This window comes from Hylobates moloch, unplaced genomic scaffold, assembly GCF_009828535.3.
Source record: "Hylobates moloch isolate HMO894 unplaced genomic scaffold, HMol_V3 SCAFFOLD_16, whole genome shotgun sequence".
NCBI lineage: Eukaryota > Metazoa > Chordata > Mammalia > Primates > Hylobatidae > Hylobates > Hylobates moloch.
The window spans coordinates 675,963-693,619 of NW_026652291.1; the positions used below are offsets into that span (position 1 = coordinate 675,963).

Here is a 17,657-nt window from a genome sequence, read left to right on the forward strand (position 1 = left end):
CCAGCCTTTATTTTTATTTATTTAGAGACAGAGTCTTGCTCTGCTGCCAGGCTGGACTGCAGTGGCCCGATCTTGGCTCACTGCAACCTGTGCCTCCTGGGTTCAGGCAATTCTCCTGCCTCAGCCTCCCGAGTAGCTGGGACTACAGGCACACACCACCATGCCCAGCCAAATTTTGTTCTAATAGAGACAGTTTCACCATGTTGGCCAGGATGGTCTTGATCTATTGACTTGATCCGCCTGCCTCGGCCTCCCAAAGTGCTTGGATTACAGACGTGAGCCACCATGTCAGGCCCCGGCCTTTATTTTATATTTGTGTAGAGATGAGGTATCACTCTGTTGCCCAGGCTGGTTTCGAACTCCTGGACTCACGTGATCCTCTTGCCTTGGCCTCCGAAAGTGCTGGGATTACAGGCATGAGCCACCACGCCTGGCAAGTTTGACTTTTTGGGTTCCATGTATGAGTGAGATCGTGTGGGGTTCGTCTTTCTGTACCAGCTTATTTCGCTTAGCATAAATGCTTCGGGTTCATCTAGATAGTTGCAAATGAGAGGATTTCATTCTTTTTTTTACAGCTGAATAGTATCCCATTGTGCGTATGTACCACATTTTCTTTATCCATTCATCTGTTGTTGGACACCTAGGTTGGTTCCATAGCTTGGCTATGGTGACTAGTGCTGCAATAAACATGGGGGTGCGGGTATCTCTTCAACATACTGATTTCCTTTTATTTGGATAAATACCCAGTAGTGGGACTGCTGGATGATATGGTAGTTCTATTTTTAACTTTTTCAGGCACCTCCATACTGTTTCCCATAATGGCGGTACTACTTTACACTCCCACCAACAGTGCACACGCATCCGCATTTCTCTACACCGTCAGCGACATTTCATCTGTTTAGAATAACCATCCTAACAAACAGAATAACCATCCTAACAGAATAACCATCCTAACAGAATAACCATCCTAACAGAATAACCATCCTAAAACAGAATAACCATCCTAACAGAATAACCATCCTAAAACAGAATAACCATCCTAACAGAATAACCATCCTAACAGAATAACCATCCTAACAGGATAACCATCCTAACAGAATAACCATCCTAACAGGTGGAGGGGGCATCTATTGCAGTCTTGATTTGCATTTCCCTGATGATTACTGATATGGAGCATTGGTTTTGTATAGCTGTTGGCCATTTGTGTGTGTGTGTGTGTATAAATATATAATATATATATTATATATATATAAAATATATGTATTTTGGAAAATGTCTGCTCGGCTGGGCACAGTGGCTCACGCCTGTAATCCCAGCACTTTGGGAGGCCAAGGCGGGTGGATCACCTGAGGTCAGGAGTTCGAGACCACCCTGGCCAACATGGTGAAACCCTGTCTCTACTAAAAATATAAAAATTAGCTGGGCATGGTGGCGGGCGCCTGTAGTCCCAGCTACTCGGGAGGCTGAGGCAGGAGAATCGCTTGAACTCAGGAGGCAGAGTTTGCAGTGAGCTAACACTGCACCACTGCACCCCAGCCTGGGCGACAGAGCAAAAAAAAAGAAAAGAAAAGAAAAGAAAAATGTCTGTTCAGGTCCTTTTCCTATTTTTTCAATCAGGTTATCTGGGTTTTCTTCCTGTTAAGTTGTTTGAGTTCCTTATGTATTTTGGATATTAACCCCTTATCAGATATATGGTTTCCAAATATTTTCTCCGATTTCTGAGGCTGTCTCCTGGCTGTGTTGGGCAGAGGCTGCCTGCTTTTCCTCGCTGTGTGTTATTGCAAGTTGTCTCTACATTTGGTTTGTTTGAATTAGGAGTCAGCGAGAGCCGCACATCACGTGCTCTTACGTCTTCACTTAGGACCATCCCTTTCTCCTAGTGTTCTGCCATTTTCCATTTTGTTGATTTTGGCTCTCAGTTTTATTTCCTTCTTTCTGCTTACTTTTGGTTTAATTTGCTCTTCTTCTTGCACCTTAACATGAAATCTTAGATGGTTTTGTACTTTTCTTACTTTCTAATATAAACATTTAAAGCTATAAATTTCCTTCTAAGCACGGCTTTCACTCAGATTTTGATCAGTGCCACTTTCATTATTCAGTTTCAATTACTAAGTTTCTAGTGACCTCTGTGGACCCACTGGTTATCTGGACATGTGTTGTTCTTGTGATCTCCTGCTGTGTAGCCGCCATCACTAGCTTCACAGCATGCAGCACCTACCATCTGTTACTGCCACGATCTCATGCCAGGGCTTGGCTGGGCTCAGCTGGGTGGTTCTTGCTGGGATCTGACTCAGGCCACTGCTGTCAGGCAGTGGCTGCAGCTGGATGCACCCCACCCTGAAGCCTTCCTTCCTCCCAGGGCTGGCATGCTGGCTGGAAGGCTCCAGCAGCTGGGTCCTTGGGCATCTGTCAGCATCTCTGTGGGATTGCTCCAGACATTTCTCCAGCATGGAGGCTTCAGGGTGGCCAGGTGTTTTGCATGATGGCCAAAGCCTCTGAAGGCCATGTCCCTGGCCTCTGATGTGGCTGATGGCTCAGCATCTCATCTGCTTGGAGAGAGCTCCACGTCCACTAGAAAGAACAAGGGCTTTGCAGTGTCACTCAGGTCAGGTGACGGTCACGTTCCTTCAGGGCCTCTAGGAATCAAAGGCCAGGATAGATTTACACATTCAAGAAGTTTATTTGGAGAAATACTTATGAAAGACAAAAGGGTTAGAAAGCAGGGGCAGGCAGAGGAAAGCTGTCAGCCTCGATGCAAGCCTGGCATGTGTGGAAGAAAGGGCCTTTGCCACACCCATGGGCCCAGGACAGAGTGTCCATCTGAGGCCGAGGTGGGCAGAAACGGCTGGCTCTGCACCGGTCTATACTCAGCACTGACTGGGGACAGGTGGGAAGGGGCAGCCGCTGGCTGGGAGAGGGGGCTTCCCTCTTGGGTCTGGTCCTCTATCAGTATTATTTGGCACAGGAGCCCAGCATGGCACGATGGGCCCCAGCATGCCCCATGTTTGCACTGGCTCTGCTCCTGAGCCACTCCAGTAGGGTGCTCCTGGGGGCACCTGTCCTCCTGCCAGCTGTCCCTGCAGACCAGCTCCAGCTCAGCTCCTTTGCCTAGGCCTGTTCCCATGCAGCCACACTCACTGTGAAAGGCCTGCATCTCAGCCTGGGAGGGCAGGGGGCCTTGGCCAGGTCTTAATTCTTCACTGTACCTCACCGCCAACCCAGAGAAGCTGCTTTCCCGCACCTGCTACTTCAGGGCCTATTAAGTAAGTCTTTATTGAAAAACAAAAAACAAAAAGAGAGGCCAAGGCAGGAGGATTGCTTGAGCTCAGGAGTTCAAAACCAGCATGGGCAACGTCGCAAGACCCTGTCTCTAACCCAAGCCAAACCAAACCAAGACCCTTTTAGTAGTTAACCAACTTTTACTACTTAATTCTTTTTTTTTTTTAAGAGATAGGGTCTTACTCTGTTGCCAGGCTGGAGTACAATGGTGTGATCACAGCTCACTGCAGCCTCCAACTCCTAGGCTCAAGCAATCCTCCCACCTCAGCCTCCTGAGTAGCTGGGACTACAGGTGAGTGCCACCACATCAGGCCAATTCTTTTTTTTTTTTACTTTTTTGTAGAGATAGGGGTCTCACTATGTTGCCCAGCCTGGTCTCAAACTCCCGGCCTCAAGCAATCCTTCCACCTTGGCCTCTCAAAGTGCTGGGATTACAGGGTGAGCCCCTGTGACCAGCCTAAAGAATATTTCAATGTATGTGAACTTCTAAGTTGACCTTCCTTTTCCCTTCAGCACTGCAGATGTGGGTGCGTGCATGGCCTTCTGGTGGGAAGTGAGCCATTGTTCCTATCATTGCTTCTCCATATGAATCTCCTATTTCCACCCTAGCTGCCTTTAAGAACAGCAAATATTCTTGCTGTTCACAGAGATTCTTGGATCTGTGGATTATTTTCTTTCATGAATTTCAGAAAGTTCTTAGCGATTCGGTCTTGGAATATTTCTTCTTTATTCTCTCCTGTTCCTGCTGTGGGACTCCAGTTACACTCAGTTAGGCCATCTGACTTTGGCCCACAGATCTTGGACCCTCTGTTGTTTTCCCTCCCCTCTTTCTGTGTTTGGATCTTCTCTATTGACCAATTTTCAAGTTAACTGATCCATTCCTCTGTGGTGTCCAGTCTGCTGTTAAACCCATCTAAAGATTATTCATTTATATACTATATTTTTCATTACTAGCGTCTTCATTTTGTTCTTTACTGAAGTGTCCCTGTTTCTGCTGAACGTCTCTATCTCTTGGTGAATGTCACCTGTCACTTCCACAGGCCCTCCCCACCTCGCCAGAGTTCCTTCAAAGCCCTTGACTTTAGTTTTGCCACTGGGGCTGCCTCTGCTTCTGCTGCTCACTGTGGTTCACGTTTTCTTGCCTTTTCATGTGTCTTGTAATGTCTTATTGTAGGCTAGACAGTTCATATAAAAGAACAATAGAGGCTGAAGCAAACAATGTTTATTTCCAGAGAGGGGCACGTGCCTTCCGCTGTGAGGCTGCTAGAGTGGGAACACAGTTGTCCTTCCCTGTAGTTGAGCTAGCTCTGGACTTCTCTGCAGCTGTAGTTAGGCCTTCAGACGCCCTGAGGGTGGGGCATCAGGGCACGGCTTCGGTGGGGTCTGAGCTCTGAGCACAGTGATTCTGGACATCAGCCTGTGTGTCGCAGCCAAGCCACCGGCTTTGGGGGCTGCACGATTTCTCCGTTCTTCAGCCGGACTGCCGTCCTTTTCGGCCACTGGAGGCTTCCTTTGCTCTCCATTCCAGCCCCTCGCCTTGTGCCCAGGGCGTCTTGCAGCCCTGCTGCCTCTTCCTCAGCCTTTGGGGGCTTGCCTCCCGCCCACCGTTCCAGCTCCCCTGCTGGGCCTCCAGACTTTGGGAACAAAAATCCCAGCATGTCTGTGAGAGGGGCGTTCTCGGGGGAGTGTCCGTCAGCTCCCTGCCCCCACTCCCAGCTTTTGGCACTTTCTCCTGAGCACTCAGTGTGGACCTGAGGGAGGCCAGGGAGCTTTGGACTTGCCTGTTGCAGGGTCCTCCAGACCCTGGGGCTTGGCAGCCGCACTAGTGGGCAAGTGGTTTGCATGTACGTCGCCTGGTCCCTCCTTACCTGACTCTGTGAGGGGCCTCTTCCTCTCACTCCCCTCTGGGGACGAGAACAGCAGGGCCTCTCTTCTCTACTGGGTGCCACAGAAGTCAGGTTTGGAACCTGTTGCTTCTGAGGTTCCTGTGAGGCCACAGGGAAGTCAGAAGAAAGGTTTGGCCTTCTGAGGTCTGCGGGTCACCAACGTCCAGCCAGGTGAGGAGCAAGGGCCACCACGGGTGACACCGTGATGCCACGGCACAGTCTGAACCCGAATCTTGGAGTGGGAGGAGCAGGATGGAGTATTTTGGCTTGTTAAAGTCTAACTTTTCAAGGTGAGGAAACCAGGGCATCTCCTGGAGGGGCTCTGCTGGCAGGGCCCACAAGACAGTGCCTTTGAAGGAAGCTGCGTGTTAGAAAAACAGTCTCTAAATTCCCACTTTCGCCTGGCTGAAAATGAAAAATAAAGGCAGCTTTCCAAAACAAGTGATACCCAAAATCAAACAAACAAAAAGGAATTATCCTCATCACAGACCTAGAGCCACGTGCAACATGGTGCTGGCTGTGCAGCTGGGTGGCCGAGGCCAGGGTGTGTGCAGGGACATCGCTTCCTCCTCCTTCATGATGGAAACTCCTGCCCATCACTGCGCACATCCCACTGATACCACGGTGACATGGAGGCTACGGTCCCATGTGTGGCCTTGGCTGGAAAAGAGACAGCCAGGGTAGCTGCTTGCTTAGACTTCAGGCCTCCCCTGGGGACAGGATTTCAGGTGTCAGTCCCCCTAGCTGATGAACCAGTGAGAACAGGCTTATCTAGGCAGTTTTATTTAATAAAATTTTACAAAAGTCAGGGCTGACTTCTTGGCTCTGCCCTTCGAAGAGCACAGTTTTCCTTAGCAGATAATTAGGGGAAACCACGGGCCCACCAGAAGCTCTCGCAGGCCAGTGGTGCGACCTCCTGGGTACAACCATGAGGGAGAAAGGCCTGTCCTTGAGGCTGCTGGGCAGGGGCCCAGGCAGTGAGGCACCTGCGAGGCTTTGAGGAAACAGCACATCTGCACACCCTCATGGTGCCCTGACCACACAGCAGCCAGGGCAGAGTGTGACAGACAGAGGGTTTCTGAGCAGTCTCAACAGCTGTCTCTCTGGTGACGTTTCAGTGCCTTCCCCTTTTCCTCTGAACTCATGGATTTGACCATAAGTTATTCCCCCTGGACTAAGCAGCCCAGAAGCCATGCCCAGGGTCCATCCCTGGGCACCCCCACCAGGTGCCAGCAGCATTCACATGAGGCAGGGGGCCCATGGGTGCCACCTGGACCCCGACAGCCTGCCATGGCACCCAGAAACCTCTGTCTCCCCTTGGCTCTGCCAAGGACACATCCTCCATCTCCTGGTCAGACCCGAGACGAGCCCAGAGCACAGGACAGGTCCTGTTGGAGAGACCCCAGGAACGGGCCTGGGGTCCGGAAAACAGCTCCACAGACAGTTCTGCTTTCCACATCCACCCAGCCAGGAAGAAAATGAGAAATTCCTCATAAAGGTACAAAGTACTCCTGATCTCAGCAAACGTCGCTGTTAAACAGTGTCAGTTTGAGCTTGTGCGGAGTGAATATCTTTTTCCTTGGAATAGTGATGTGCTGGCCACCTCCGCATAAGGGGGTCTTCAGGAAGCGGCTGCATGTCATCAGCCTCCCCTGTCTGCTGCCAGGCGGCCCCGAGAGCTGAGATGAGAGGACAGCAGTCAGGTGCGCGCACCCCAGGCAATGAGAAGCGCTAGCTTGGGCGTTTGCCCCTGGCCGCCCCCTGCCTCTCGGCCCCCTAGTGTTCTCTCCTTGGTTCTCCTCTTAGAAACCTTCTCTTCATGGGATGTCACCAGAGAGGTGCACAGGGAAGACATGCTGGGGCTTCCTCATGGTTCAGTCTATGGCTCTGGCCTGCAGCCAGCCCCGAAGACAGCAGTGGGCCCACATCTTAGGCGGGGTCTCTGGCCCTTGTGGTACGTGTCTGGCACTCCTTGGTGGAGGCTGCCACTACCCTCCACACACAGCCCTGCAGTGGCCACTCTTGGACTACACCACAGGCTTCCCCCAAACAGCTGCGGCTGGACGTCTCCCCCATCGGCTGTTGTGAGTAACACAGCCACGAACATTTCTTTATGGCCTGCTGCTCTAGGACAACCCTCCTGTGCTACGGTGTTTTTCAAAAAGATGGACAGCCTGTGAAGATGGCCGATGAGGGCCCTCTCCTGTTGCCCCATGGCACCTGTCGCCTGTCACCTGTGTGCTGACCATCCAGGGCACCCACCCCACGTCAGCTGGGGGCAGTGCCACATTCATGCCAAATTCTTGCCCAGAAGCTGACCCTGGCCGCCTCCTGTGCTATGCAGCCTTCCTGCTGTCCCAGCTCAGTCTCAGGTCCTTGTCACCTCCTACCAGGCCACAGGGCAGTACTTTACCCCTGTGCCTCCCTGCATGTCACTCTTCATGCTGACGGCCGCCCTTGCGCCCCTCCCACCATCTCCTGGGTGTACACAATGAGCCCCGACTGTTCCAGGGTCCCGGGTCTCCAGGGTGAGCAGGAAACCAGGTGAGCTAGGCCTGGCCGTCTCACCCCTCCTGCAATACCTGGTCTGAGGGCGGGCTCCGGACTCCAGCCCAGAAAAGCTTTTCTTCCCCGATAAAAGAGAGAGCTGCAGGAAGAAGTCCCCTTCTCTGTCCATCCCCTCTTCCGCCTTGAGCCTGGCTGTGATGAAGTGACTCTGCGGAAAGAACCGCAGCTCATGGCCGGGCGCGGTGGCTCACGCTTGTAATCCCAGCACTTTGGGAGGCCGAGGCGGGCGGATCACGAGGTCAGGAGATCGAGACCACGGTGAAACCCCGTCTCTACTAAAAATACAAAAAAATTAGCCGGGCGTGGTGGCGGGCGCCTGTAGTCCCAGCTACTCGGAGAGGCTGAGGCAGGAGAATGGCGTGAACCCGGGAGGCGGAGCTTGCAGTGAGCCGAGATTGCGCCACTGCACTCCAGCCTGGGTGACACAGCAAGACTCCGTCTCAAAAAAAAAAAAAAAAAAAAAAAAAAAAAGAACCGCAGCTCATGAGAGAAAAGCTGTGGGCAGACCCTGTGTAAGGTAAGCGCCGTGACTGAAGCCGCCAGTCAGATCTGTTCATGACAGCTGCCCAGGCGGGGGCAACATCCCCTGGCCCAACAGTCACAGCGTGGTCCTGCCTCATCCTTCCAGCCTCGTCATCCACACCTGGCGTCTCAGCTGCCCTGCAGCTCTCTTCCCTGCCTGGCTTCTCCTGCCAGTTCTCCTGTGTGACCCACCCATATCCTGGGTCCTCTGGCCTAAGAGTCTTTCCGGATGATATTTAAATTGTTTGGCACCCTGCAGTGGTGTTAACAATTTGCCTGTCTGCCCTAAATAGCAGAAATGTTTGTTTTCTGGAAGTCCACAAGACTCAAAGGAAGAAAACAAGCAACTGACTCACATCAGAGAACGTGGAGGGCTCCCCATGTGTGGACACCGCCAGCGCGGTTCCCTGAGGCCTCTCCTTGGTGACCACTCACCTTGGTCTGGATCAGGGCTTTGCAATGCTGGAGACAGAAGCTGCTGACAGTGAGGAGTCCTTCAGGCTCTTTGAGGTCACAGTCTTCCATGATGTGGCCCTGGCCTCCAGAAAGGTCCTAAGGAAACAGACCCCATCAGACAGCCAGTGCACTCATCATTTTCTCCTGTTTCCTTTTCCCCTGAGCCCCTCTACTAACTTCATGCTACAACTGCAAAGTTCTCTCAGGCCCCTCTGAAGGTCAGCTCACCAGTTTCCTCTGTGTAGCCCTGCCACTCGCTGCCTCATCCCCGGCTCACAGGCCTCGCTCCCCTTCAGGACCTCAGCACCCCTCAACTGCTCAAAGGGAATAATGTCTTCACGGCCACTTTCAGACACACCCTTCAGGCTGCTGCCACTCGGAGCTGGCCCGCCTCTGAGGCTTCTATTCAGGCCTCCCCCCATTTCCTAGCCTCCTGGTTCTCTGTTTTCCCCTCACAATGACACAGTCAGGGCTGATCTCACTGGGAGCCTCTCTGTTCTTTTCTGCCCTTCACTTCCTTCCTGGCCAGCCCAATGTGGCCCATGGGCCAACAGGGCAACCATTTTCACACCCCTGTCTTCACCAGGGCCAATCTGCCTGCCTGGCTGGCCCTTTTTGAGTTTTCCATGTTTGAAAATTTCCATAATATTTAAGAATGAAGAAAGATCCTTGAAATCTAGATCGCTGAAAGGCGGCCCTCCCTGTGACTGGCGTTTTCTGTGACAGCCCAGGAGCTTGAGCACATGCACGGCAGTCTGTGTGTGGCAGTGGTGCACGTGGCAGTGTATGTGGTGTGTGTCGCGGCAGCAGTATGTGCACGTGGCGGTTGTGCGTGTGGCAGCAGTGGTGTGCGCGTGGCAGCAGTGGTGTGCGCGTGGCTGTGTGTGCGTGGCAGCAGTGGTGTGCGCGTGGCATGTGTGTGCGTGGCAGCAGTGGTGTGTGCGTGGCGTGTGTGCGTGGCAGCAGTGTGTGTGTGGCGGTGTGTGCGTGGCAGCAGTGGTGTGTGCGTGGCGGTGTGTGCATGGCAGCAGTGGTGTGCACGTGGCAGCAGTGGTGTGCGCGTGGCGTGTGTGTGCGTGGCAGCAGTGGTGTGCGCGTGGTGGTGTGCGTGGCAGCAGTGGTGTGTGCGTGGCGGTGTGTGTGCGTGGCAGCAGTGGTGTGTGCGTGGAGGTGTGTGTGCGTGGCAGCAGTGTGCACGCGGCAGCAGTATGTGCACGTGGTGGTGTGTGCGTGCGGCAGTGTGCGCGCGGCAGTGTGTGGCGGGGTGTGTGCATCAGTGTGTGTGCACTGCTGCACATCTCTGTGTGCGTTGTCTGCTGCAGGCTCACGCCCGTTCCTTCCAGAGCCTTTCTCTACCTCCTGCTCTAGGCTTTGCTGGCTCCTGCCTCAAGCATTCGGGATTCATCCAATGACCTTGACATGTTTATGGGGCCACCTAGTGGCTTTAACCCACCTGAACCCACACTTCCGCCTGCACCCACGCCTTGGGCACGGCCAAGGGCCACTGGCTACAGTGAAGTTCAACCATACTCCCAGGAGCCCTGTGTCAACCCAAACCACCTACCTTCTGCGCAGCATCTATTCCAAGAACAAGAAAGAAGTTCTCCTGGCAACAGGACTGGCTCCAGAGGCGCTGAGAAGCAGACGTAGTGTGTATGCTCTGAAGGGCTCTCCAGAGTTTTCTGGATTCATTACTGGAAAACAGATGCAGTTGTTAAAAGGTGACCTTGAAAGCCTTGTGAGGAGATCACCGAGGCACGGCCTGAGGCACACAACGGGGCACCTTTACCCGCAAGCCAAGATGCACACAAGCCAAGAGGCGTATAGCTGTTAAGAGCTCTAAAAACAAGGCCGGGCGCGGTGGCTCACGCTTGTAATCCCAGCACTTTGGGAGGCCGAGGCGGGCGGATCACGAGGTCAGGAGATCGAGACCACGGTGAAACCCCGTCTCTACTAAAAATACAAAAAAAAATTAGCCGGGCGTGGTGGGGGGCGCCTGTAGTCCCAGCTACTCGGAGAGGCTGAGGCAGGAGAATGGCATGAACCCGGGAGGCGGAGCTTGCAGTGAGCGGAGATCGCGCCACTGCACTCCAACCTGGGTGACAGAGCGAGACTCCGTCTCAAAAAAAAAAAAAAAAAAGCTCTAAAAACAGCGTTCCCAGGCTGGGCACGGTGGCTCACGCCTGTAATCCCAGCACTTTGGGAGGCTGAGGTGGACAGATCAGGAGGTCAGGAGTTCAAGATCTGCCTGGCCAACATAGTGAAACCCCATCTCTACTAAAAATACAAAAAATTAGCCGGGTGTGGTGATGGGCGCCTGTAATCCCAGCTACTGGGGAGGTTGAGGCAGGAGAATCGCTTGAACCTGGGAGGTGGAGGTTGCAGGGAACGGAGATTGTGCCACTACACTCCAGCCTGGGCAACAGAGTGAGACTCTGTCTCAAACAAACAAACAAACAAATAAAAACAGCGTTCCCTGCAGGAGCACTGGGCTGTCTCGTTTATTTGTTCATTTATATTTTTATTCAAACAACATGTGCCATCCTGCAACACCCCAACCCACCTCCCGTGCCCCCTCTATGCCTCACAGCACCTGCCCTGGAGTAGCTTACTCACTGCCGTTACTGACTGTCTCCTCCAACGAGTGGAAGCTCCATGAGGCCAGATATTTTGCTGGTTTTGTTCACTCAAGTGCCTAGAACTGTACTGCGTACAAAATAGATGCTCACAAACTAAGAGTACCAGTGCATGCTTAGGAGAACAAATGAACAATCCAACGGTGAATGTCTACTGTGTGCCACACGTCACTGCTACGTACTGTGAGGGACTGAGAAGGTCTGCCTGTAGGAAGTTCACGCTCTAGTAGGGAAGGGAAAATGAGTGCAAGGGCAAGTGCAGCAGCTCACACCTGTAAACCTCGCGCTTTGGGAGACTGAGGAGGGCAAATCACTTGAGCTCAGGAGTTTGAGACCAGCCTGAGCAACATAGCAAAACCCTGTCTCTACAAAAAATACAAAAATTAGCTGGGTGTAGTGGTGGGTGCCTGTAGTCCCAGTACTCAGGAGGCTGAGGCGGGATGATCGCTTAAGCCTAGGAGGCAGAGGTTGTAGTGAGCTGAGATCGTGCCACTGCACTCCAGATAAGTACAGAAGAAGAGCAGATGTGCTAAACACCAAACCATTTCCAAAAATACCCCAGTGTTTCAGAACACACAAACCATGCTCTACTCCACCCCCAAAGTACCATCCAGCCTTCTGTCCCCTGAGTGTCCAGCCCTGCCAAGTCCTGACACCCAGGACTCCCCGTGCCTCTGGGTCCGCGAGTCGTGCTGCTGGTGACAGAGATGTCAATACTGCCAGCACAGTGCACACCCCCACCGTCAGCTTGCTGGGACCACATTCTTGGCAGTTTTTCCCCAGGGATCATGCTTTGCAGAAGCACCACATACAGAGGGCACACTGGCCATCTGGGCAACGCTGGTTGCGGCCTTCTGGGCTCCAGGCCTCTGTCCTCAAGCCCCTGTAGAGGGTACCTGGGGCAGGTGCTGGGTTGGACCCCAGTAGAGGCCACAGTGGGCCAGGGCTGGAGCCCAGAATGGCCTATCTGCAGAGCTCTCTGAAAGTCCAGGCCTGCTCAGAGACACACACATCAGCAGGCTGACCTGGCTCTCCCCTGGCTGCTGGGAGACCCACTCCACAGACCACACCAGGGGACAGGGAAGCTATCTCACCCCAATCTTCACTTCCCTCCTCCCTGTGGGGCCTTGGGCCAACTTACCTCGAGCTTCTCAACCACTGCTGCCTAATCCACTAGAGCACTGTTTGTCTTTGAATGCTCAGTTGAAAGTGTGTCCCTGGAAAGTGGCCATCTGCGAGTGACTGCGGGTGCACTTTCCCCTAGGAGCCCGCGGCCCTGAAGGCAGCTCCGGGAGCACCCCTGGGGCTGGGCCTGGGGCTGACAATGGGGCTCCAGAGTGTAGAATGTTTTCTAGAACTCTGTGGCTGAGGACCATGAGGCAGTCAGTGCCCACTCAGCCAAGTCCCCCAGAAGGCCCCCGTGCCCACTGCCCAGGCTCACCAGCCACTCACACTGAATGCGAGGCCCCCACCCACTCCACCAGCACTGGCACTGAGACCCAAGAGGAGCTGGGCTCGGGTCCAGCTGCTCCAGGTGAGCTGGTTGGGGAGGGGGATGAACAGGGCTCAGAGTGGAAGGCCACAGCTGGAGCATCAATCGTGCTGCCTGCTTCTCATAGGACCCCTATGACCCACAGACGGCAGGGACCTCAGGAGAGATGCTACTCTCTATAAAGGCAAAAACAAAGCCTCACACACCTACTTTTATCAAACAGAAGTATAAATGCAGTTGCTGTAGGAAATATTTCTTAAGTTCATTACCACAATTTATGTATACATTCAAGGCCAGGTTTTTCTTCACTGCTTATTTCTAGGAAATGGCCTATGGCGGAAACGTCTTCAGCTGCCTGCTGGACTGTTATTTCTTGAAAAGCACACTTTAAAATCTTCTCATAGCTGAGAATGGGCTGAAAAGAAAAGCATACCAAAGTTAGGAGAAAGACATACATTACGTTACCTTATTCCAAAGAAATAATTGTGATAGAAATGAAATTTGTAATTGATCATACCATTAGTGTTACTATCACTTGACATATTCATTCCTAAAAATCACCAAGTTAGCAAAATCACACAAAACCAGAGGACTCATGGAAAAGGTGGGGTTAGGGCAAAACATTCAAACTTCATCAGTGACACATGAAAAAAGATGGCCACCCAATAATGTTAGTGCTGTTTTCCATATTTGGTTAAGAAATTGGCCGGGCGCGGTGGCTCACGCTTGTAATCCCAGCACTTTGGGAGGCCGAGGCGGGCGGATCACGAGGTCAGGAGATCAAGACCATGGTGAAACCCTGTCTCTACTAAAAATACAAAAAATTAGCCGGGCGTGGTGGCAGGCGCCTGTAGTCCCGGCTACTCCGAGAGGCTGAGGCAGGAGAATGGCGTGAACCTGGGAGGTGGAGCTTGCAGTGAGCCGAGATCACGCCACTGCACTCCAGCCCCTCAAAAAAAAAAAAAAAAAAAAAAAAATTATACATGGGCCGGCACGGTGGTCACACCTGTAACCACACTTTGGGAGGCCGAGGCGGGTGGATCACCTGAGGTCAGGATTCAAATCACCTGGCCAAATGGTAAAACATCTTTACTATATATATTTATATATATATATAAAACTACGGGGCATCCAGCTACTCGGGAGGCTGAGGCAGAAGAACCGCTTGAACCCAGGAGACAGAGGTTGCAGTGAGCCGACACAGTGCCACTGCACTCCAGCCTCAGCGACAGAGTGAGACTGTCTCAAAAAAAAAAAAAAAAAAAAAAAAGAGAAAAAAAGAAAACAGGCCAGCCCTGAGAACTGCAATATTCTTTATTTCCTTCCTCACTGGTTTTATTTCTTATCTCTCATGATGGTGCTTGGGATGAACCATTTGGGAAGAAGTGGCAGAGAAAGAGGAACAATGGAAGGAAGAAAACAGGAAAAGAGAAGGAGCGGAAGTGTCACCAAACGGCAAACACCTGGCAGTCTGCTCTGAAAGAGGGCAGGAGGCAGGGGGCTGAGGGCTGGGACCCTGGCTCCTAGACAGGTCGGACTGGGCATCACCCAATTCATTACAAGCTCCCGGACACGTTGGATCCGGCGTCACCCAATTCATTACAAGCAAGTTGAACTGTGATCACGTGATTTTACAATCTCTGAGACTTTTGAACTCAGCAGATTCAGAATTCAGACAAAAAGCTCCTCCTCAAATGCCCTGAGCTGGGGCCAGTGCAGCCCCCGCCAATGGGAAGTGGACAGGCTTGGGGAGGAATGGTCAGAGAGAGCGACCCAGTTCAGGTGGCCCCCACCTGGCCTTGGTGTGACCCATATCTGCAGCCTCCTCTGCCAACTCATTCCTTCCCTGGCCTCAGGATGGGACTGCCAACCACACGGCCAGGGACGAAGGCCAGGAGAGAAGCAGACGCTCTGAGGCTGTCAGCCCCCTCCCTGGCCAGCACGCCACAGCATTCGAGGGCCGCAGGCCTCTTGGTGTGTACACGTCCCACTCAACATGGTGACCACAGCACAGTAGAAATACCTCAGAAGGTGGGACGGCAGAAGTTCCTGTCACCCAAGGTCCACCCTGGCATGGTTGGTGAGAACTGCACTCTTTTGGGGCAGAAGTGGTTCTCGGTGGCTGGGATTCTGTGGGTCCCTCCAGGAGTTCAAGGGACCGTGACAATTGTCCAGACTTGGTTGAAGATTCCCGAAAGCCTTCAAACTCCCCCCAAGTGCTGCTGTGTTCCCCAGGGTCAGGACATCGGGTAGTGCAGGTGGAACCGCCCTCACGGGGCATGGAGATGCTGGCTTTCCCGTCGGACAGGAGAAGGTCGGGGCAGGTCCGTCTCCATTCCAAACTGTCATCACTCAGCCTCTCAGGTGCCACTCGGAGGGAAGCGCTGGCTGCTTCCTCCTGGAGGTCACTCAAAGGCTCTCCCCACAGCTCCCGCCGGCCTTGCATCTTGGAGCCGCCAGGCCAGCAGAGGCCCGATGGGCAGCTGCTCAGGAGACATGCACGCCGGGGTGCTGGCTGCCCAGGACTGCCCAACCTTCACCCGCCCTGGAGAGGGCCTGGGGACGCTGCAGGAGTGCCCCGGGCTGCCCAGTGGCTGACGGTGCAAAGTGCTCACGTGCTGCTGTGGAACTGACACAAACCACAGGCACGGCCCGGTCGCCCGGGAGTCCTGGCTTCCTCCCACGCGCGCGAGCGCGGAGTCCCAACACAGGTGCGCGTACCGGACCCACGGCAGGTGTGAGACGGGCGGCCCAAGGTGGGGCTCCTGCTTTGGAGAGAGCCGCGAGGGGGCCTGGGAGGCCCACGCTGGCCAGAGGAACGAGAGCCGGGCGCCCGCGGGAGGCCCAAGTGGGAAGGAGTGGGTGCGGCGCCCCGGGGCCTCCCGAGAGTCCCTCTCGCACGCGGCCCGCAGGGCAGCCCTGGACCGCCTGAGCCTGGACAGGGCCCGAGGTGGCCGGCTAAGCGCCTGGCCCACGGCTCCCGAGAGTCCCCGCGTGTCCTGGGCCCGGGCCTGGGCCCCGCACCCACCTTGGTCGCCGCCTCGGCGGGGCCGCGCGGGGCCAGGACGAGAGAAACCCGCATCCAGCCGTTGCCTCCTGCCTGCGCCGCCCCGTTGCCTGGCAACGGCGTGCGCCAGCCCCGCTTCCGGCGTCCGCCGCCGTGACGTCAGCTCGCATCCGGGGCGAGGCCAGCGCCGGCCCCCGTCCTCCAGGACCCGCCCCGGACCCGCCCTGCCGGCCCCGGGCCGCCTCCGCTGCGGGTGGGATCGGGCTTCCCCACTGGCCGAGCCCTGGGCGCGGGGCCGCTCGAGCTTTCTGTCCGCGCTCAGTTCGCCGCCCGAGTGGTTCTTTCTTTTTTTTTTCTTCTTTTTTTTTGAGACAGAGTCTCGCTCCGTCGCCCAGACTGGAGTGCAGTGGCGCGATCTCGACTCACTGCAAGCTCCGCCTCCCGGGTTCACGCCATTCTCCTGCCTCAGCCTCTCCGAGTAGCTGGGACTACAGGCGCCCGCCACCACGCCCAGCTGATTTTTTGTATTTTAATAGAGACGGGGTTTCACCGTGTTAGCCAGGATGGTCTCGATCTCCTGACCTCGTGATCCGCCCGCCTCGACCTCCCAAATGCTGGGATTACAGGCTTGAGCCACTGTGCCTGGCCCTAGAGTGGTTCTTTCTTCCTCACGACGAGCTCCCCAGGTCCGTCCCAGCGCACCCGTCACCCGCAGCCCCTTCTCCCGGCGCCCCGCAGCCTAACTTGCCGCGCCGCCGACTCCTCTGTGGGTGCAGCTGAGCGACGGCCCCTCAGGACCCCACCTCTCCCTGGCGAGAGCCAAGTCCGTCTTGCTGACTCCTGAATCCCAAAACCTCGCCCGCCCTTAACTCATCCCCATTCCTGGGGGAAGGAGCGGCGGGGAGGCTCCACCCCTCCCTCGCAGGCCCCACGGAGTGCTCCCCTCCTTTGTCACCAGCCAGAGCAGGGCTGGCGGACAGCCCCTCTCCACCCACTGGACGACCAAGGAGCTAGGCTGGCCTCTGCCAGCTCCCCTCCAGGCTTCCAGGCCTTCTGCCATCTGCCCTCACCCCCAGACTCAAGGAGTCAACCTTGACTCCATCTCCTCCGTAGCCTTCCCAGACTGGCCCCCATCACTGCCTCCTCTGGGTAAGGGGAGGGCCTGGCCCTGGTGAAGCCCTGAGCCATGCCATCTGCTGTCCACCCCCTATCTACCTCAGGCTCACATTTCTCCCACCCTGGGGCCTGAGGCCCTGCCTGGAGTCTGTCCTTGCTTGAATCACCCCTTCCCTCCCTGGTCCTTCTCAGCCAAGCTACAGAACAATTTAATTTTACAAATGACAAGATGAGATCATTCTCTGCACCTTAGACCCAGCCTCCTGTCCCCGCTCCTTCCTGAGGGGCAGAGCAGCCGGGCCATGCAGTATGGAAGCTCTTCGGTCAGACTGTCCAGGACTGGACCTTGGCTCGGCCACCCCAGCAGCGCAGTGACCCTAAGGATGGTGATCAGGAGCTGGCTGGGTTTGTAGACCAGGCCTGGGACTGTCTTGCCAGCTTAAGGGCAGTGTCCGTTCCCACTGCTGCCCCTCATCCACTGCACTGTCCTTGCCGTCCTTGAGGCCCAGGGAGCTGGGAGTGGGGCAGGAGGAGTGTTGTCCTTGTGTACAGGTGGGGAAACTGAGGCCCCGCCCCAAAGGCCTGCGTGAGAAGCAGAGCTGGGACAGGAGCTGCTCTCCTGGTTCTCTGCAATTCCCCACCCCGTCTGGGCCTCAGCTTCCACGTGAGGAGCGTGGAGAGCACAGTACCCCCAG

The 17,657-nt window shown here is 54.7% G+C and overlaps 1 protein-coding gene across 2 annotated transcripts; it reads right to left on the minus strand.

Annotated features, from left to right (window-relative positions):
* Positions 1–1,386: 1,386 nt before the first annotated feature.
* CLBA1 (clathrin binding box of aftiphilin containing 1) lies at positions 1,387–15,961 on the minus strand. Of its 2 annotated transcripts, XM_058429773.1 has the most exons (6): positions 14,863–15,961; positions 13,109–13,254; positions 10,276–10,405; positions 8,691–8,807; positions 7,748–7,881; positions 6,697–6,844 (listed from the first exon to the last, which is right to left on the minus strand). In XM_058429773.1, the coding sequence occupies exons 1-6, from the start codon at positions 15,283–15,285 to the stop codon at positions 6,808–6,810; spliced, it is 987 nt and encodes a 328-aa protein (XP_058285756.1). In that variant the 5' UTR covers positions 15,286–15,961; the 3' UTR covers positions 6,697–6,807. The 2 variants fall into 2 exon arrangements, with proteins under 2 accessions (XP_032036146.1, XP_058285756.1); XM_032180255.2 differs by lacking the exon at positions 7,748–7,881 and having other exon boundaries at positions 1,387–6,844.
* Between the last annotated feature and the right edge of the window lie 1,696 nt (positions 15,962–17,657).